We start from the raw sequence: 21772 nt of genomic DNA, 5'->3' as shown, positions 1-21772 counted from the left end.
GCAGGCAAACTACTGGGGGCATTACCACTGGGAGGCTAAACTAAAGGGGGCGGGGGTAAACTACTGGGGTCATAACTGCAGGGGCATTACCACTGGGGGCATAACTACTAGGGTGCTAAATGACTGGGGGCATTACTACTGGGGTCTATATAAGGGGCACTACCAGTACAGTGGACATTGCATAATGAGCGCTACAACTGTGGGCATTGTATAAGAAGCGCCACCTCACATGCACCGAAGCCGCACGCAAATATACTTTACCCTTCCATGGTGCCCCCTCTATCATTTTCTTCTGGATCCGCCCCTGGTCAGCGCAGTGCCTTTACATGACACTTAAGTATTCTACCTGCCTTTTTAGTCAGTATTAGTAAGAAAGAGTGCATTTAGTCAGGGGTTTTTAGTACAATTACCCTGTGATATACATCCAGTTTCTTACTGTGTAGTGTTATATCTATTGACTATATTGCTGTGTAAGCTAGTCCAGTGCAGTATTATTGTCTGTAATAACCTCTGCATTGTACAAACTGTGACTATTTGTGTGTGCATTGATAGCTGAGTGGTGTCCATCTCGTGTCTATAACCTGAGGGGGCTTGGTGCGTCAGGTGTTATTTAATATAGGATTTTCACAAAGATATACTGTATTACGTATTTTTCTCTGTGATTTAGTCACCATATCTCTCCTTTATCTCTGCTGGTGCTGACTACACTGCGCAGGGGTTTGGGTTTAGGGATATAGTGCTGCTAATAATTGTACTGTGTTACCTCATACTGCAAGTTATATCATGTCTGCTTCTGAGGGTAACGGTTCTGGGGCGGAACACACTGCTGGTGTTGCTGAAGCCACAGGCACATATGGGGAGAATATAGCAGCTGTGGGCTCTGGTTCTGGGGGCTCCTTGCCCCCCAGTGGGACTGTGGCAGCGGAGGCACATACTAACCCTCCGTGGGCCGCTTTTTCCACGCTTCTGCATACGCTAGTTCATAAACTAACACCCCTATGGGACCCCCAATGCCGGTACAACTATATGTGGTCCCTGCAGCTAACCCGCAATGGGCCAGAGGCGGAACTACTGCCAGTGCAACCAGTGCGTTGCACTAGGGCCCGCCACTGTCCAGGGGCCCAAAGCATGTAATGAGTCAAATTGACTCATTACATGCCGCTGTGTGCTGCGGGCAACCGCTGCCCGCAGCACACAGCCGCCCGGACAGGAGAAAAGAACAGCGCACTGAGCGCAGCGGCACGGGGGGAGAAGGAGGAGGAGGGAGGTGGAGGAGGGAGCCGCAGCAGCGATTTGCTACTGGTGGAGGCGCTGCTGCCGCTGTCCCTATGCCTCACTATAGGCTGTCTTCCGAGAACAGCCTATAGTGATGCAGAGGGGCAGCAGCGCCTCCACCAATAACACAGCGCTGCTGCGGCTCCCTCCACCTCCCTCATCCTCCTTCTCTCCTGCCCGGGAATCGTGACCAGAAGAGCCTGAGCCAGCGGAGAGGGTAAGTATAATTCTTTCTTTCTTTCTTTCTTTCTTTCTTTCTTTCTTTCTTTCTTTCTTTCTTTCTTTCTTTCTTTCTTTCCTTCCTTGTACAAAAAGGGGGACTGCCTGCCCTAATGTGTAAAAATGGGGGACTGCCTGCCGCAATGTGTAAAAAGGGGGAATCTGCCTGCCGCAATGTGTAAAAAGGGGGAATCTGCCTGCCGCAATGTATAAAAAGGGGGAATCTGCCTGACGTAATGTGTAAAAAGGGGGAATCTGCCTGCCGTAATGTGTAAAAAGGGGACGCTGTCTGCCGTTATGTGTAAGAAGGGCACGCTGTCTGCCGTTATGTGTAAAAAGTGCCGCTATGTTTAACAAGGGCACACTGTCTGCCGTTATGTGTAAAAAGTGTACGCTGTCTGCCGCTATGTGTAACAAGGGCACGCTATCTGCCGTTACGTGTAAAAAGGGGACGCTGTCTGCCGTTATGTGTAAAAAGTGCACGCTGTCTGCCGTAATGTGTGAAAAGGGGGATGCTGTCTGCCGTTATGTGTAAAAAGGGGACACTGTCTGTTGTAATGTGTAAAAAGAGGAATCTGTCTGCCGTAAGGTGTAAAAGGGTCTCTACCTGGTGTAGTGGTGCTACTGTGCGGCATAATTTGAATAATGGAGACTACTGTGCACCGTTTTATGAATTGGTATTATTTTGTCACCACACCCCTTCCCCACGAAGCCACGCGCACTGCCTCTGTTTTGCATACAGGGGTGGGGCTCCGATGCCGTTTCTTACACACAGTGCTAAAATGTCTAGTTACGGCATTGTTGCTAGGTATCCATTTCTCTGGCCCTGAGCAGGTCCCCCTCACCAGGTCCTCTCCAGGGGTGAGGGGGTGGACTTGGATGGAATGGGGGGCCCAAAGCATTTTGTCGCACCTGGGCCCACCGCTCGCTAGTTCCGCCACTGCTGTGGGCGGACGATTTATCTGCTCGATTAAAGAAGTTGAACCAGTCCCTGACAACTAAAAAGTCTAACCATCGCTCGCCTAAGTCCAAGAGGTCCTCTAAGCGAGCGCTCGTCTCCTCACAATCCACTGCTGTCACTGACACCTCGTCTGATGAAGACAGCACATACACTGACCCCACAGGTTCTGACTCGGATACGGCTGATGGGGAGGGTAGTTCACATGTGGATGTTCCTGATCTTTTGGAGGCTATTAAGTTAATTCTGCAAATTACGGATGATCCCGAGCCATCCGTTCCTCCTAAGAAACCAGATAGGTTCAAGCGTCAGAAGGTGATTAAACAAGTTTTACCTCACTCTGACCACCTAGTGGATATACGTCAGGAACCCTGGCAAAGCCCGGGTACGAAGTTTGTGCCTCAAAAGAAGATGCTGGCTCGCTATCCCCTTGCACCAGAGCTGTCTAAGAATTGGGAAATGCCTCCTCCAGTAGACTCACATGTGGCTAGGATGGTGGTTTCCTCAGCTCTACCTGTCACTACCGTCACGTCTCTAAAAGAGCCTACGGATAAACGTGTCGAGGGTTGTCTAAAAGCGATTTACACCCTCACGGGTGCTGCACAAAGGCCCACTATTGCAGCTACATGGGCGGCAGAGGCTATTGAAGCATGGGCCTTGGAGTTAGAAGCTGAAATCTCCTCTGACCATGCTAGACAATGCTTGTCATATATTGTCACAGCTTCTCGCTATATTAAAGAGGCGGCTTCTGATGCCGGTATCCTAGCAGCCAAGGCCTCTACTACGTCAGTCCTGGCTCGCAGGATATTGTGGCTGAGATCCTGGTCTGTGGATCTGGACTCTAGAAAAACCCTGGAGGTACTCCCTTTCAAGGGGGATATTCTGTTTGGGGAGGACTTAAATAAGATAGTGGCTGACTTGGCTACTGCCAAAACTGCCTGTCTGCCTAATACAGCTCCTTCTGTGTCGAAGGCCAAAGGCACGTCCTTTCGCCCTTCAGGTAAAGCAAAAGGTCAGGCGTACCATAAGCAGGCCCGCACTTCCAAACCTGGTAAGCCGAAGCCCAAAAGAGCCTGGGCTGCCCATCAGCCAGCAGCCAAGACCGATAAGCCTGCTGCATGACGGGGCGGGCCTCCCCCTGGGGGTTCCCAGGGTGGGGGGCCGGCTTCTAGGGTATACCCAGGAATGGTTGAAGACCACTTCAGATGCCTGGGTATGGGAAGTCGTCACTCGAGGTTACGCCATAGCCTTCAAAAACCGACACCCTCATTGATTTTGCCAGACAGACGTCCCGTCGGACCAGACAAAGGCAAACACTCTGAAATTCGGTCGTACAGACCCTCCTGGATACAGGAGTCGTAGTACAGGTGCCTCTTGCTCAGAGGGACCGAGGGTACTATTCTCCGCTGTTTCTAGTCCCAAAACCGAATGGGTCCTCCCGGCCCATTCTCAACCTCAAGGCACTGAACAAGTTTGTGAAGGTTTCCAAGTTCCGTATGGAAACCCTTCGCTCTACAGTTATGGCCTTGGAACCTGGGGACTACATGGTCTCCCTGGACATACAGGATGCTTACCTGCATATTCCTATAGCAGTGTCACATCAACAATACCTGAGGTTCGCTATTGGCAACCTCCATTACCAGTTTCGGGCGTTACCTTTTGGTTTAACAACGGCTCCGCGAGTCTTCACCAAAGTTATGGCGGTGATGACGGTGGTACTCCGCCGTCAAGGGGTCAGGATACTGCCGTATCTGGACGACTTGTTAATCCTGGCAAATTCCCCAGATCTTCTCCTGCGTCATCTGGATATGACGGTCCGGTTTCTACAAGCCCACGGGTGGCTCATCAACTGGAAGAAATCCTCCCTGGTCCCTGCTCAGAGCATGGTGCATCTGGGAGCGCTGTTGGACACTCACAACCAGAGGTTGTTCTTGTCTCAGGAGAAAGTCCTGAAACTTCAGGACAGGATTTGTTGCTTCCTTTCTCGTCCGCAAGTGTCGATACATTTGGCAATGCAGGTGCTGGGCCTCATGGTATCAGCATTCGACATGGTGGAGTATGCTCAATTCCATTCTCGTCCCCTCCAGAAGCTGATTCTAGCCAAGTGGGACGGCCTGCCTCACCGGATCAGGTCTCAAATGATCTCTTTGACTCCGGAGGTCCGTCTGTCGCTGCTCTAGTGGCTCTAGGACCGACAATTGTGCAGAGGCCGTCCCTTCTGGATATCCAACTGGGTCCTGTTGATGACAGATGCCAGTCTAAGAGGTTGGGGCGCGGTGCTGGAGCAGCACTCCTTGCAGGGTCGGTGGACCAAGGAGGAATCTCTCCTCTCGATCAACATTCTGGAATTGCGGGCGGTCTTCAATGCATTGAACCTAGCCCAGCATTTGATTCAGAACCGTCCTGTTCAAGTACAGTCGGACAACGCCACCACAGTGGCTTACATAAATCATCAAGCCGGCACTCAAAGCCGTTTGGCAATGAAGGAAGCCTCACGGATTCTATGTTGGGCAGAATGCCATCTACCGGCAATATCGGAAATATTCATTCCGGGAGTCCTGAATTGGGAAGCGGACTTTCTCAGTCGTCAGGACGTGCATGCCGGCGAGTTGGGCCTCCATCCAGAAGTGTTTCAACACCTCGTGGAAAGATGGGGTCTTCCAGAGGTGGATCTGATGGCGTCTCGACACAATCACAAGGTTCCGGTCTTCGGAGCAAGGACAAGGGATCCTCAAGCAGCATTCGTGGATGCGCTGGTAGTGCCGTGGAGGTTTCGTCTGCTGTACGTGTTCCCTCCGGTGTCACTCCTGCCCAGGGTAATTTGGAAGTTCAAGCAAGAAAAAGGAAATCTGCTTCTCATAGCTCCAGCGTGGCCCAGACGGCACTGGTTCTCAGACTTGCAAGGCCTATCGTCAGAGCGTCCACTTCTACTTCCACAACGCCCAGACCTCCTCGTTCAGGGCCCCTGTGTCTACCAGGACCTAGCCCGGCTGTCTTTGACGGCGTGGCTCTTGAAGCTACCGTCTTAAGAGCTAAGGGTTTTTCTGAAGAGGTCATTCAAACTATGTTGCGGGCCCGGAAACCGGCTTATGCTCGGATTTACCATTGGGTCTGGCATTCCTACTTTGTTTGGTGCGCATCTAACCATTATGACGCTTCCAAGTTTAGTACAGCCAAACTTTTGGCTTTTCTACAGCAGGGCCTAGATTTAGGCCTACTTCTGGCCTCCCTCAAGGTTCATATTTCTGCCTTGTCGGTGTGGTTTCAGAGAAAAATTGCGACTTTACCTGATGTTCATACAGTACTTTCACTCAGGGTGTGTTGCGTATCCAACCTCCCTATGTCCCGCCTGTGGCTCCTTAGGACTTGCCGGTGGTTTTGGAGGCATTGCAGGAGCCTCCATTTGAACCTCTTGGTTCAGCTGACCTTAAGTGGCTTTCCCTTAAGGTGGTGTTCTTGCTGGCTATTGCCTCTGCTAGAAGAGTGTCGGATTTGGGTGCCTTGTCTTGTAGTTCCCCATATCTGATTTTTCACCGTGACCGGGCAGTTCTTAGGACTCGTCCCGGATATTTACCTAAGGTGGTTTCTTCGTTCCACCTTAATCAGGAGATTGTGGTTCCAGCTTTTGTCTCTCCTGATTTGTCTCCCAAAGAGCGGTCTTTGTGACGAGAACTGCTTCTATTCGAAAGTCTTTTTGTTTTGTTTAGATTTCACAAACGTGGCTGGCCTGCTCACAAGCAGACCCTGGCCAGATGGATTAGAATGGTGATTGCGCATGCTTATGTGAAGGCTGGTCTGTCAGCTCCTGTTCATATTACTGCCCATTCTACTCGGTCTGTTGGACCTTCTTGGGCAGCCCAACGTGGTGCGACCCTTGATCAATTGTGCAAGGCGGCTACGTGGTCCTCCGGGAACACGTTCATAAGGTTCTATGCCTTCGATGCTGCCGCTTCCCAGGATGCTTCCTTTGGATGCCGGGTTCTTGTGCCCGCTACAGTGCGTCCCCTCCCATAAGGAACTGCTTTAGGACATCCCCATTATCCAGACTTGTGGAGCCCAGTGTACCCCGCAGCAGAAAATGAGTTTTATGGTAAGAACTTACCCTTGTTAAAACTCTTTCTGCAAGGTACACTGGGCTCCACAAGGTGCCCACCCTGACGCACTTAGCTTCTTTGGGTTGATATGGCATTAGCCGCTGACACTTCTCTTGTCGTGAGAGTGTGGTGTATGTGGCTACTAACCGTTGTCGTCTCTTTTCCTGCTACTGCATTGGGCTGGTTAACTAAACTGAGCTCCTGTGCTGGGAGGCGGGGTGATATAGGAGGTGGCGCTGTGCATTCTGGGAACAGTCAAAGCTTTGAGCCTGTTGGTGCCTCGGATCAAGATCCTACTCTACACCCCATTGTCCAGACTTGTGGAGCCCAGAAAGAGTTTTAACAAGGGTAAGTTCTTACCATAAAACTCATTTTTTACAGCCGATCTAATTGGATAGCCTGTACAAAAATATTTGTGAAACATCGGGAAAATGTGCAAAAAACATCCCTGATGTTTTACTGCATCTAACTGGATACCCACCATAGAGTGCATCCCAATGACTGTTACCAAGTTGTAACCAGAACATTTTAATGTCCTCCATATCTATTGGTCTGGGACAAAACATCAGAGCTTCTCATTCCCCACCCACTGCAAACAGCCAAATTCGGAGCAGGAGTAGGGGAGCAGCAGACCCTACAAATCGCTCTCCTAGTAAATTTTGGGAAATGTAGCCCACAGGCTACAATGACGGTGTCAGCTACCCCCTTCTCCAATGACTAATTAAACAATTAATCCCCCCTCCCCACACAATACACCAAAACTACCCTGCAGCCCACTCCACTACCGCCACTACCCTGCACCTCCTCCCTGCACACACTAAACTATCGCTGCTACCCTGCACTCCCTTACACTACATTATGCAACCGCTGCTACCCTGCACCCCTCTTCCCACACAGACTTCACTATTGCTGCTACCCTGCACCCCCTCCCCGCACACACTACATTACACTAGTGCCGCTACCCTGAATCCTTTTCCTGCACACACTACATTACACTACCACTGCTACCCTGCACTCTGCACCCCCTCCCCGCACACACTACATTACAATACCACTGCTACCCTGCACTCTGCACCCCCTCCCCGCACACACTACATTACACTACCACTGCTACCCTGCACTCTGCACCCCCTCCCTGCACACACTACATTACACTACCACTGCTACCCTGCACTCTGCACCCCCCTCCCCGCACACACTACATTACACTAGTGCCGCTGCCCTGAATCCTTTTCCTGCACACACTACATTACACTACCACTGCTACCCTGCACTCTGCACCCCCTCCCCGCACACACTACATTACACTACCACTGCTACCCTGCACTCTGCACCCCCTCCCCGCACACACTACATTACACTACCACTGCTACCTTGCACTCTGCACCCCCCTCCCCGCACACACTACATTACGCTAGTGCCTCTACCCTGAAGGGGTAGGACACTGGAGGAGACAGAGCAGCTTCTGATAATGCTGCCGGTGCAGCTGCCTGTCACTCAGTGGGATTGGGACAGGTGCCAGCTGCAGCAGCCGGTAGCAACAAAGCGCATCAGTAAGGTACTGTAGCAGAGCGGGGAGAGCGCTTGTTGAGCCCGACGCCTCCCTGCTTTGCAGACGTTGCTGAGCGGCTAGCGCCGGTACTAGGTGTGATACAGTGACAGAACGAAGAGTGGAGGTGACACAGTGACAGAACACAAAGGGCGGTTACATAGTGACAGAATACAGAGGGGGGTGACACAGTGACAGAACACAGGGGGGGTGACAGAACACAGAGGGGGGATGACACAGTGACAGAACACGGGGAGGGGGGGGGGGTTACAGGACACAGAGAGGGGGGGGTGACACAGTGACAGAATACAGAGGGCGGGGTGACACAGTGACAGAACACATGGGGAGGTGACAGAACACAGAGGGGGGGTGACACAGTGACAGAATACAGAGGGTGGGCTGACACAGTGACAGAATACAGAGGGTGGGGTGACACAGTTACAGAACACAGAGGGAGGGTGACACAGTGACAAAACACAGAGGGGGGTGACAAAGTGACAGAACCCAGAGGTGGGGGATTAACACAGTGACAGAACACAGAGAGGGGGGGGGGACAGCGAGACTTCCATATGTCTGCACTAACAATGAGATCCCGGAGTCTCAGTGGGTATGCTTCCCCAGCCGCTCGCAGCCCCATACCCTCCGCCAGGCCTAATGTCACCCACTGAACCAGTGTGTTGGGAAGCTAGGGGTGCCCTAGAAATTGTAAGCCAGCATACTCGGTCCCTACTGTAAGACTCACACTTACTATTTGGAATCAGGTTAGTAAACATTCCAGCCTTGCCCCTTACCCCGCTCTATTGTAACCCTCTATTTTCCATGGGCCGCTCTAGTACAGTGCCTGCCCAATGGAGACAGTGTTTTACTGGGACATGAAGGGCCCAACGGGGGAATGTAGTAATAGAGGCCCATATTAAGGGGTGTGTCCAGTCCCCAGAAGGGGTGTGGCCACATACAACATAGGCTTGGCTGTCTATTAGAGAGTGCATGATGCATCCATGGAATATGTCACTAGTATTCTGAATGGTATGTTCCACAAACATCGGAAGGTCCGGGGCCCATGGTTTAAATTTATGAACACCCCACTTCCAAGCACACATTTACTTGCTTATTATCTCTCCAACATAATTGGGCTTTGGTCACCTCTAACTTTTTTTGATTCTTCCTCTCTCAATTATACAACTCTTCCGCCCTTCCACTTCCCTCTGTTTCCTTTATCAGGTTCTTCACAATTTTGACAGGTAGTATTTGTTCCCTTTCTGTCCACTTGCATCCACTACCCAAGTGCTTCAATATGTATATTCTTTTTTTCTGCTAATGCATTTGTTACTATTCTGATGCTGTTTACCGTTACAAATGTAAAACCCAACAACAATTTCAATCTTGTCTATATTTTTTTCCATTGCCCTTATTTATAGGGGTTTCTCTCTTTTCATGGGAACAAATTATTTTTGGTGTTTTATGCCTGTCATTTAGGTAATTGGCTCAATCTCTGTATCTTACTGTTTTATTTGTTGTTGTTCGAAATAAACAGATTAAAAAAAAAGGAAACAGAATAAGACATAATATAAGATGTACATGAGAAAATAATAATAAAAATAACCTCCTTTGAATGTAGTATAAATACTAACATAAACATAAACATAACATAAACATAGATAAGAACCATACAGTAGAGCACAAAGACATAAGTAAAACAATACTAACCTAAGGACACACCTGGGTGCTTCAGTGTCCACCCCAATGTACATGAATCCTCAAAAAAACTTTAGGGATTTATTACCAGTTTATTATTATTACTACCAGTTATTTATATGTGCACACATATTCTGCAGCGCTTTACAGAGAATATTTGGCCATTCACATCAGTCCCTGCCCCAGTGGAGCTTAAAATCCATATTCCCTATCACATGTATACACACATTCACGCTAGGGTTAATTTTGTTGGGAGCCATTTAACCTACCAGTATATTTTTGGATTGTGAGAGAAAACCGGAGTACCCGGAGGAAACCCACGCAAGTACTGGGAGAATATGTAAACTCCACACAGTTAGAGCCATGGTGGGAATTGATTTGTCATAACAAGCTCCACCTGTGTTTACATCAAAAGATACATTGTTATTTTATGTGACAAAAATGACACTATTTAAACTAGTGATACCAACTTAACATAGAGAAGTCTAAATGCAAATAACTTTCTTAAAACACTGGACAGATTATTTTGTATGTTTAACAAAGTTACACAACTGCGCCTGCGTGCAAAAGAAAATGTTGGTAATGCTGTGTTGAAAGAAAAAATCACGAGAGGATATGTAGTACAATTAGTAGGTTAACGTTTATTAGTATAAGTAGTGTAAAGTCAAGATTTGCTTATTGCAAATATGTGGGGAAAAATAGGTTGGAGGAAAAAAAAAAATGGAAAAATGAAAATAAAAATAAGAATGAAAAATAAAGATATTAGAAAAATAATAAATAAAAAATATCAGGTCAAGCTGCGTATGCTGCGCCTGAAAATATGGAAATTATTTGAAAAAAGTAAGTCCCAAATGTGTGGTGTGGATAGAGTGTGGCGTCCCACCTCTTTTCCACCTTAATGTAGTTCTGTACTATATAGTGACACAGTGGAGATTGAAATTTCTGGAATGACAGGGGAATTCTGGATTCCAAAGTCCGTCACAGTAGTTTAAAAGTTCTCCTCTTTCAGAGGCAGGTTCTGGTCCGGATATGGTGTGGTTTAATACGGGGTACCCCAAGGTGGATAGCGGTGGGACAAGGTAATCAGGGAAAAAGTAACTGTAAAAACCCCGGACTCCCCGCTTATCTCCTCTTGTTTTGAACAGCGAGAGACGTCCGTAGCCACAGACGTCTACTGTCTGTCAAACCGGAGGGACGCGGTCATGCCTCTGGGGGGAAGGTATAACTGGCTTCGGGACCCACAGGGGGACTGTCCGCCGTGAACCTTCCCTCCTACGGAGTGGGTTACCTTCTCTCCTGTGCTTGATCCCCACGGCCGCTTCCACTCCTTCCATCTTCTCTCTGCCTGACGATCGGTGCTCTGCTCGCTGGTCTTTCCCCTCTCGGCCGTGCGGCTCAGTTTTCCTCCACAGAGTCTCCTGTGTATTAAGTGTATTCCGTCCAAATATATTTCAAAAAGCTGCTGTGTTCTATAATAGTATTGTAAGAGAATGATGGTGCAGTATTTCTTTTGTGTCTCCAACGCGTATCGACCCGTTTGGATCTTCCTCAGGGAGGAAGACCCAAACGGGTCGATACGCGTTGGAGACACAAAAGAAATACTGCACCATCATTCTCTTACAATACTATTATAGAACACAGCAGCTTTTTGAAATATATTTGGACGGAATACACTTAATACACAGGAGACTCTGTGGAGGAAAACTGAGCCGCACGGCCGAGAGGTAAAAGACCAGCGAGTAGAGCACCGATCGTCAGGCAGAGAGAAGATAGACGGAAGCAGTGGAAGCGGCCGTCGGGATCAAGCACAGGAGAGAAGGTAACCCACTCCGTAGGAGGGAAGGTTCACGGCGGACAGTCCCCCTGTGGGTCCCGAAGCCAGTGATACCTTCCCCCCAGAGGCATGACCGCGTCCCTCCGGTTTGACAGACAGTAGACGTCTGTGGCTACGGACGTCTCTCGCTGTTCAAAACAAGAGGAGATAAGCGGGGAGTCCGGGGTTTTTACAGTTACTTTTTCCCTGATTACCTTGTCCCACCGCTATCCACCTTGGGGTACCCCGTATTAAACCACACCATATCCGGACCAGAACCTGCCTCTGAAAGAGGAGAACTTTTAAACTACTGTGACGGACTTTGGAATCCAGAATTCCCCTGTCATTCCAGAAATTTCAATCTCCACTGTGTCACTATATAGTACAGAACTACATTAAGGTGGAAAAGAGGTGGGACGCCACACTCTATCCACACCACACATTTGGGACTTACTTTTTTCAAATAATTTCCATATTTTCAGGCGCAGCATACGCAGCTTGACCTGATATTTTTTATTTATTATTTTTCTAATATCTTTATTTTTCATTCTTATTTTTATTTTCATTTTCATTTTTCCATTTTTTATTTTTTCCTCCAACCTATTTTTTCCCACATATTTGCAATAAGCAAATCTTGACTTTACACTACTTATACTAATAAACGTTAACCTACTAATTGTACTATATCCTCTCGTGATTTTTTCTTTCAACACAGCATTACCAACATTTTCTTTTGCACGCAGGCGCAGTTGTGTAACTTTGTTAAACATCATTTAGTAACCTTCTGGAGGCTTTTGGGTTTAGCCTCACACACGTACTGCTGCCACCCCCATAATATTTGTATAAGTAGAGCGTTGGTCACATTTGCAAACTAACAGATTATTTTGTATACATTGATTCCTTGGGGTGATATCCTTTTATGGGGGTCATTCCGAGTTGATCGCTCGCTAGCAACTTTTTGCAGCGCTGCTATCAGGTTAAAACTCGACAAAAGTGCACATGCGTATGCACCGCAATGCGCAGGCTTGTCGTACGGGTACAAAGAGGATCGGTGCTGGGCGATGGATTTAATGAAGAATCCATTCGCACAGCTGATCGCAAGGTGATTGACAGAAAGAGGGCGTTTATGGGTGTCAACTGACCGTTTTTTTGGGACTGTTTGGAAAAACGCAAGCGTGTCCAAACATTTGCAGGGCGGGTGTCTGACGTCAATTTTGGGACCAAAAAGACTGAAGCGATTGCAGCGGCTGAGTACACTAAGTCCAGAGCTACTCAGAAACTACAAAAAACGTATTTGTGCCATGGCTGCAAAAGCGTTCACACACTTGCAAAGTGAAAATACACTCCCCCATAGGCAGCGACTATCTGATCGCAGCACAGCATAAAGCTGCTAGCGAGTGATCAACTCGGAATGACCGCCTATGTTCCTTACAGGGTTTGTTAACTAGTTTTTACATCATTGACTCTGTTGTATAGACCTGTGATAGGTACTAACATGGGGGGTAATTCCAAGTTGATCGCAGCAGGAATTCTGTTAGCAATTGGGCAAAACCATGGAGGTCATTCCGAGTTGTTCGCTCGCAAGGCGATTTTAGCAGAGTTGCTCACGCTAAGCCGCCGCCTACTGGGAGTGAATCTTAGCATCTTAAAATTGCGAACGACGTATTCGCAATTTTACGATTACAAACTTCTTAGCAGTTTCAGAGTAGCTTCAGACTTACTCGGCATCTGCGATCAGTTCAGTGCTTGTCGTTCCTGGTTTGACGTCACAAACACACCCAGCGTTCGCCCAGACACTCCCCCGTTTCTCCAGCCACTCCTGCGTTTTTTCCGGAAACGGTAGCGTTTTTTCCCACACGCCCATAAAACGGCCTGTTTCCGCCCAGAAACACCCATTTCCTGTCAATCACACTATGATCGCCTGAGCGAAGAAAAAGCCGTGAGTAAAAATCCTAACTTCATAGCAAATTTACTTGGCGCAGTCGCAGTGCGGACATTGCGCATGCGCACTAAGCGGAAAATCGCTGCGATGCGATGAAATTTACCGAGCGAACAACTCGGAATGAGGGCCCATGTGCACAGCAGGGGAGGCAGATTTAACATGTGCAGAGAGAGTTAGATTTGGGTGTGGTGTGTTCAATCTGCAATCTAAATTGCAGTGTAAAAATAAAGCAGCCAGTATTTACCCTGCACAGAAATAAAATAACCCACCCAAATGTAACTCTCTCTGCAAATGTTATATCTGCCCCCCCTGCAGTGCACATGGTTTTGCCCAACTGCTAAAAAATTTCCTGCTGCGATCAACTTGGAATTACCCCCATGGTACAGAGATCTACTATTCTGAAACTACCCTATTTCAGATAATTTACCACATCTCGTTCACTGGAACGTTGTCCCCCATCCTTGGGTGCTCTCGCTGTCACTTGCCCCTATACACTATCATGTCAGCAGCCAGGAGGCAGCAAAATACGAGTTTGAAGAAGGACAGCAGCATGCCGATTCCATCTAAGACCTAGGGGGTAATTCAGACCTGATCGTAGCCGCAACTTTGTTAGCACTTGGGCAAAACCATGTGCACTGCAGGTGGGGCAGATATAACATTTGCAGAGAGAGTTAGATTTGGGTGTGTTATTTTGTTTCTGTGCAGGGTAAATACTGGCTGCTTTATTTTTACACTGCAATTTAGATTTCAGTTTGAATACACCCCACCCAAATCTAACTCTCTCTGCACATATTATATCTGCCCCCCCTGCAGTGCACATAGTTTTGCCCAACTGCTAACAAAGTTGCTGCTACAATCAAGTCTGAATTACCCCCCTAGTTACATGTGGTTGTCGTAGAGAAGGAGAATAAATACATTCTTTCAATTAACTGATTGTAAAGCCGCATCTCCAGGTGTTTCAACTTGTGATCAATTAGAGCAGGGGTGGGCAATTATTTCAGCTGAGGGGCCACTTGACATTTCCTGTCAGTATCCGAGGGCCACTTACAAAATAGCAGCTCCCCCCACTTGCCAAAAATATAGGGATGTGCTTCATGTGGAAGGGGTGTGGGCAAAAAATAATACAGATTAATATTAGGCTGCACAATAGTCTCCATTATTCAAATTGCGCCACACAGCGCCACTTACTCACACTACACCAGAAATAGCCCCTTTTACACAGTATGGAAGGTAGAGCCCCTTTTACACATTATAGCAGGTAGAGCCCCCTTTTACACATTAACATTTTATTTAGGCTAATTATTGTGCAGCAAGCAAATTATCCAGTGTCCTATGACCCCTGGGGAAAGGTGTGACACAGTGACAGAACCCGGGGAGGGGGGTTGACAGTGACAGAACACGGGGTGTGTGACAAGGTGACAGAACACGGTGGGGGTGACACGTTGACAGAACACGGGGGGGGGGGGGTGACACGGTGACAGAACACGGGGGGTGTGACACGGTGACAGAACACGGGGGGGGGTGACACGGTGACAGAACACGGGGGGTGTGACACAGTGACAGAACACGGGGGGGGGGTTATACGTGACAGAACACGGGGGTGACATGGTGACAGAACACGGGAGGGGTTGGTACAGCGAGAGCTAAGATCTCTCCCCCAAACCTAAAAACAGACTGACGCCACTGCCCGCACACACAAATATACGCACACTATCACACACACACACACACACACACACACACACACACACACACACACACACACACACACCTTTCTTTCTCTCACTCACTTTTCCCATTAACTTTACTGATCTGGCTGGCTGGCAGTGGCAGGAAGGATGGATCTATTCTGTACAAGTCTGGCTCTTGTCCCGTGTAGCTCCGCCCCCTGAGGTCCCATGTTGCCCCGCCCCCTCCTCGACACGTAGCTCCGCCCCTTTTCGGCTGAACCCAGCCGTTGTCACTGGGGACTCTGGAGGAGGGAGGAGGCTGCTACAACGCAGCAGCAGGGGAGAGAGGCGACGCCGGCAGCTTGGAGGTACTGCAGCTCAGAGCAATGACAAGCAGCTCAGCCGTTCGGGCCGCTTGTCATTGCTCGCTGGTGGGAGGCAGTGGGCCGGACAGGATCGGTTTGCGGGCCGCATCCGGCCCGCGGGCCGTATTTTGCCCACCCCTAAATTAGAGCGTCTCTTGGCATTGAGGTCTATTCCGATATGATGGGTGGATTGGTAATATGTAGATGCAGCTGCATCTGCTTGAGTTGCTCATATACATCTATTCTCTTCACACCTCAAAATAATTGCATTTGTTTTGCACTTTGCCATTTCCATTGATTTATATATGAACAGCTTCTATTGTGTGTCTGTTATATAAACCCTTTTCTCATTATTGTGGTTCCTTCAACATTTGTTATCACTTAGAAATCAGAATGCTTACAGGGAAATGAGTAAACCCATTTGATATGTTTTATGTGGCATTAGTGCTCATGTAAGAAGTTGAACCCTTTCTTTGGTAGGTGGGAGAGGGAGGTATTTTCTCCCTTAAAATCTTTTTTCATGTTTATGTGGTTTTGCTGTAGAAATCTACATGCACTTGAACTGAACAATGGGGGTAATTCCAAGTTGATCGGAGCAGGAAATTTTTTAGCAGCTGGGCAAAACCATGTGCACTGCAGGGGGGGCAGATATAACATTTGCAGAGAGAGTTAGATTTGGGTGTGTTATTTTGTTTCTGTGCAGGGTAAATACTGGTTGCTTTATTTTTACACTGCAATTTAGATTGCAGATTGAACTCACCACACCCAATTCTATCTCTCTCTGCACATGTTATATCTGCCCCCCTGCAGTGCACATGGTTTTGCCCAACTGCTAAAAAAATTCCTGCTGCGATCAACTTGGAATTACCCCCAATACGTACAATGCTGAGTAATATGTTGACACTTTGTAAATAAAAGACATAATAGAAAAAATAATACAGATGTATCCTTATACACCACTGATTTTTGCTCCATATGGTGTGAGATGCCTTGTGTATATGCTCCGCATTGGGTAGTGAATCCCATGCTTGCATGCTTTTTCCTGAACTATATTCAATAACTGTCGGAAGCTGCCATCTTGTCGGAAAGATGGCAGCTTCCGACAGTTTCAGGTCGGAAGGGGTTCCGACCTATTCATTAGGGCCCTGTTTATTCCGACAAGTCGGGAAACCTGTCGGAATGCACGCTGATCGGCGGCTTCAGCCGCCGATCAGCGTGCATTGTCGGAAGGCGGGGCCAAACCCGACAGGTTTTAGCCCCGTTTCCGACAATCTCAATCCGACTTTTAAAAAAGTCGGATTGAGATGAGGGAGCTGAGAGCAGGAGACGGGGGGTAGCAGTGCTGCAGTGGGGAGAGCAGGAACCCAGCGGCAGCGGCCACCCGGCTCCAGCAAGCGAGGTCCCGCTTGCTGGAGCCGGGTGGACGCCGCCGTGAGCCTCCGCTGATGCAGCCGCTGCTCGCTCTGTCTCCTCCTCTCCGTCTCCCCTCCTCCGCTGCTCTCCCGCTGCTGCCCCCGCTGCCACAGACATCTCTATCACGGCAGCCGCTGACAGCTCCCCTCTTCTCGGCGCCGCTGACAGTTCCCACCGCCACTGCTGTCAGCGCACCCGGCAGCCGCTGACAGCAGTGGCAGGACAAGACACCGGGAGTGGCCAAATCCAACAGTCGTATTTGGACGCTCTTTGAATAGGGGTTGTCGGGTCCATTCCGACAGCTGCATGTCGGAATGGACCCGACTCTTATTGAATATACCCCATAGTCACACATAAATTCACCTGGAATTATATACTTGGAATTTAGGATTAGTATTTTTGTCACAAAGGAATTACTATAAAAACACATATTAAGTATAAGGAAGAGTGGCTTGAGGCATGATGTGGGTCACTCATATTGGATTTGTTTTTTTTGTTTTTTTTTGCATTTTTACCCAGATTGCTTAGCTCTTTCAAAATTTTGCATCATAATTTGCTTATAGTGTACTATGGTCCTGATTCATGTTTGTAAGTAAAGCCAAAAAAGCAAGCAACTGGGCAAAACCATGTTGCACTGCAGGTGGGGCAGATATAACATGTGCAGAGAGAGTTAGATTTGGGTGGGGTGTGTACAAACTCAAATCTAAATTGTAGTGTAAAAATAAAGCTGTCCAATAATATTTGTGGGCTACATGCAAATGCAGCCAGTATTTACCCTGCACAGAATTCTTTTTAAATGTATTTGCTCCCCTTGCATGGCAACATGGATTGTTCCAGACACAGTTACTTGCTTTATTGCTTCACTTACAAATATGAATCAGGCCGTAGGATTCATATTTTTTTCGCAAAGGATTTGGTATAAATTTGCATAGGTCTGTGGCGTAACAAACGGGATATAGGTGTCTGAATTTTAAGTAGCACATATGTTAAACCTAGCATATACACTTGTCTGCAGCAAAGATACGTCTGAGTGAACGTATACAAAGATATGTAGCTCAGAATGGCCGCACCTAACTCTTGTGAGGACGCCTATACAGTATTTACACATTAGTGCTCAGCGATCGTCTCTCCAAGCATGATGAACAGCATGTGCAAGATACTGTATGTTTACTATGGGGCTGATTCGGAGATGGACGCAGCTGCGTGTCTGTACGCAGCGGCCACATCCATCTGGTCATTCGAAGGGCGGCGACACAGCATTTCGTGGGCGTGACGGACCGAAGGGGGCGTGCTGGGAGCATTTTCAGGGCACCTGCATGATATCACACGCAGCTGCTCGGATTATAAAAATGGTGGTGGACCACATGACAGCGCAACCAGGCTGCGATGCCAGTGGTCAACCCTAATTCAGTGTGTCCGCAGTTACATTGCAGATGCATCGTGAGGCGGTACCTCACACATGCTGGGCGGCCTTGCTCTGTGCTGTGAGGAGAGGGACGCATATGCAATGCAGCGATCTGTATCCATCTCTGAATAAGTGTATAGTATATGGATACAAATTGTGGGCATGTGCAGTTTGTAAGCGTATCTATATGTCACACATAAGCACCCTTACAGTATATGCAACTCATATATCAGGTCCATAGTGTACATGATAATGTATAATGTGTTGTAGCCTCACTCACTATATATTCTGTGTGCTTTACAGGTGAAGCAGATCATGGAAGAGGCTGTGACCAGGAAGTTTGTACATGAAGACAGCAGTCACATCATCGCTCTGTGCGGTAGGTGAATTTGACTCATATTTAAAATAGGAAATTGGGATAATGGAATCAATTCTGCAGCTTATTTTACCTTTACTTTGTCAGTATGGCATCTAGCACAGCAAATGGTTTCTTTTAATTGGACTAAGTTGTCAGAAAACGTTTTTCTTAGCCTGGTCATGTAAGGATATATATTGCTATCATTTCCTTATAAAGGAGTGCTATAATTTTTGTACTATTCCATAGGTGTGTCTAATTACTAATGAAGTTCATTAAACACTACCAGACATTTATCTAATCCTAGCTACAAATGGATTGTGGTTAAGCCTGCACTCTTCAAACAATCTCAGCTATACATCTCATAGCTGGTCTGGAGGAATTGAGCCAGCAGCATGCAGGAGCGTGCAGACTCTAGTGGAGGCATAGCATGACTCATGGCAGTGAGAGCAACACTCTTGTTCTGGACTGCCTGCCATCCAGTTCTATCCTCTTTCAATGTCATGCACAGCGTGGCAGGTGTGCGCAGCATCTGTTGACTGCTAAATAGCAGTAGTGAATGGGGCTTACTGTACCTCCCCAGCTGCCTGACTGATTGGGAAAATGCAGTACATAAGGCAGGACAGAGACATGAAATTATGACTATTCCCAAAAAAGGTCTGATATAGATAGTGTAGGCCATCAGGAGGAACATTATACACCCCTGCTAAAGCTGGGAAATTGAACCCTGTATTTCCACTTACAAATGGGTACAATAGCACAAAATTAGGGTCCCAATGCTACAAAATGGTATTAGCTCAGTGGATGTGACTTTTCCCATCTTTGAAAATTATCTAATATCTGAAAGTAAGGATGTGGGTAACATAAAGAGATTTCATGCAGACATGTAGCTAGTAATTCTCTCAATATGTATGTATGTATGTATGTATGTGTGTGTGTGTGTGTGTGTGTGTGTGTGTGTGTGTGTGTGGGATCCAACACTCGGCTACATCCTAAGTAACCAACAGTCCCAGTGCCTACTAAAAGTAATGTACAGCACAGTCAGCAGGGATGGTTCTCAAAGGGTTTTACAGCAGCCACCATGTTTCAGTCTAATGTTTACAGATATTGATCTTTCATCAGAGACCAAAACATGCAGGTCTGGCTGGGGAATGCTGTGGCTGAGTGTGTGCGCTGCCCAATGACATCACACGCCGCGCCGAACCCAGAAACATGCTGTTTTGTCCTGCACATTCTGGCATGATCTCGATGTTTAAGAAAAGCTGTTCCACTGTATGTTTTGGTCAATGAAGAAAGAATCATATCTGAACTGCAAGACTGCACACATCATGGCTGGTGTGTCATTTATTCATGGTTGAAAGGACCCTTTGAGTACACACACACGTATGTAAACATTTTAGGATCCTGATAACGGCCCTCATTCCGAGTTGATCGCTCGCTAGCTGCTTTTAGCAGCATTGCACACGCTAAGCCGCCGCCCTCTGGGAGTGTATCTTAGCTTAGTAGAAGTGCGAACGAAAGGATCGCAGAAGTGCTAAAAAAAAGATTGTGCCGTTTCTGAGCAGCTCGAGACTTACTCCTAGCTAGCGATCACTTCAGACTGTTTAGTTCATGACTTGACATCACAAACACGCCCTGCGTTCGGCCAGCCACTCCCCCGTTTGCCCAGCCACTGCTGCGTTTTTATCGGGCACGCCTGCGTTTTTACACACACTCCCTGAAAACATTCAGTTTCCGCCCGGAAACACCCACTTCCTGTGCAATTGAAAAGCGTCGCTAGACCTTGTGTGAACTGCATAGTTTTGTGTGAAAGTACGTCGCGCGTGCGCACTGCGCACCATACGCATGCGCAGAAATGCTGCTTTTTTCCCCTAATCGCCACGCTGCGACCGAAAGCAGCTAGCGATCAACTCGGAATGAGGGCCAACATGAGTTGCCGGAGATGCGGGACTTTGTGCGAGTCTGCCTGGTTTTTTTTTGTGTGTTTTTTTTCTAAAGCAACAATCATTTAAAAGGCAAAACCAGGTTAGTTTTACCTTGTAAATGATTGCTGCTTTAAAAAAACAGGTATATTCGTACAAAGTCCAGCACCTTCGGCAGCCCACAGGCTATTACATTTAGCCCCAAGTGTTATTAATCCTACTTGTATCTATCTATATTTAGATATCTAATGGAAATAAAAACATGCACTAGTAAAATGTAAAACAAGTTATTCTCATTGCTTTCAACATATTTCAGCACCATAGACAGCTCCCTGATAGGCAAGCCTTTATGCATTTATTCTACAAATTAGATTATGACCAAGCTGAAAAAGAGACATTTCACTGTTTTAATATTTTTGGTGCCCAGTATGGAGGAAGTTGTGTCTATGAACAAAAATGATCTAAGCATTATATGCAGTAAAAGTGTTATAATGATTGATACTATGTATAATTTTTTTGTAATGCTATACATTGCAGATATTACTAGAGCTACAGTTGACATTGAAAAGATTTAGACATTGACTAAAGCTGGGTACACACTAGACGACATTTTTAATTATTTGGCCAATTCCAACGGATCAGAATGACAAATAATTTAAATCGTCCAATGTGTCAGCTCTATCACGGTGCCGATGCTCATTCCCGCTAGTCGTTTGTCGCTTCTTCTGACCTTTGAACATGCAGAAAGATTTGTAAATATCGTTACCAACAGCATACTCTTGGATGTGGCCACTGACAATATCTTTCGTAAGATTGCACAGTGTGTATGCACTATATCATTTGTCCGGGAGTTCGAAGGAAATCGTTGACAACATAGAATTGTTTACCCACAGACAAAACCCATACCATTGAGGTGCATCTGTCAGGGTCCCTGAGTATGCCCAGTACAACTCTACTGTATGTAATCTGTATAAATCTATTGAACTCTACAATGTGCAGTGCAGATTCTCACTTCACCCACTTCCATCTGGGTGGAGACCAATTTCCATTAATTACTGGGCTGTTTAAACACGTATCTACCATGTACAGACTAGTAG

At 47.3% G+C, this 21772-nt stretch overlaps 1 protein-coding gene across 3 annotated transcripts in view; it reads left to right on the top strand.

Moving 5' to 3' along the window:
- The window catches only part of SGSM2 (small G protein signaling modulator 2), a 765216-nt gene that overhangs the window by 268305 nt on the left and 475139 nt on the right, over positions 1 to 21772 (top strand). For all 3 annotated transcript variants that reach the window (XM_063956036.1, XM_063956035.1, XM_063956034.1), the window contains exon 2: positions 18702 to 18777. In XM_063956036.1, the coding sequence (XP_063812106.1) occupies positions 18702 to 18777 (76 nt within the window). The remainder of the gene's footprint in view (positions 1 to 18701; positions 18778 to 21772) is intronic.

Source organism: Pseudophryne corroboree, chromosome 2, assembly GCF_028390025.1.
Source record: "Pseudophryne corroboree isolate aPseCor3 chromosome 2, aPseCor3.hap2, whole genome shotgun sequence".
Classification (NCBI taxonomy): domain Eukaryota; kingdom Metazoa; phylum Chordata; class Amphibia; order Anura; family Myobatrachidae; genus Pseudophryne; species Pseudophryne corroboree.
This window is presented reverse-complemented; position numbering and strand designations above follow the sequence as displayed.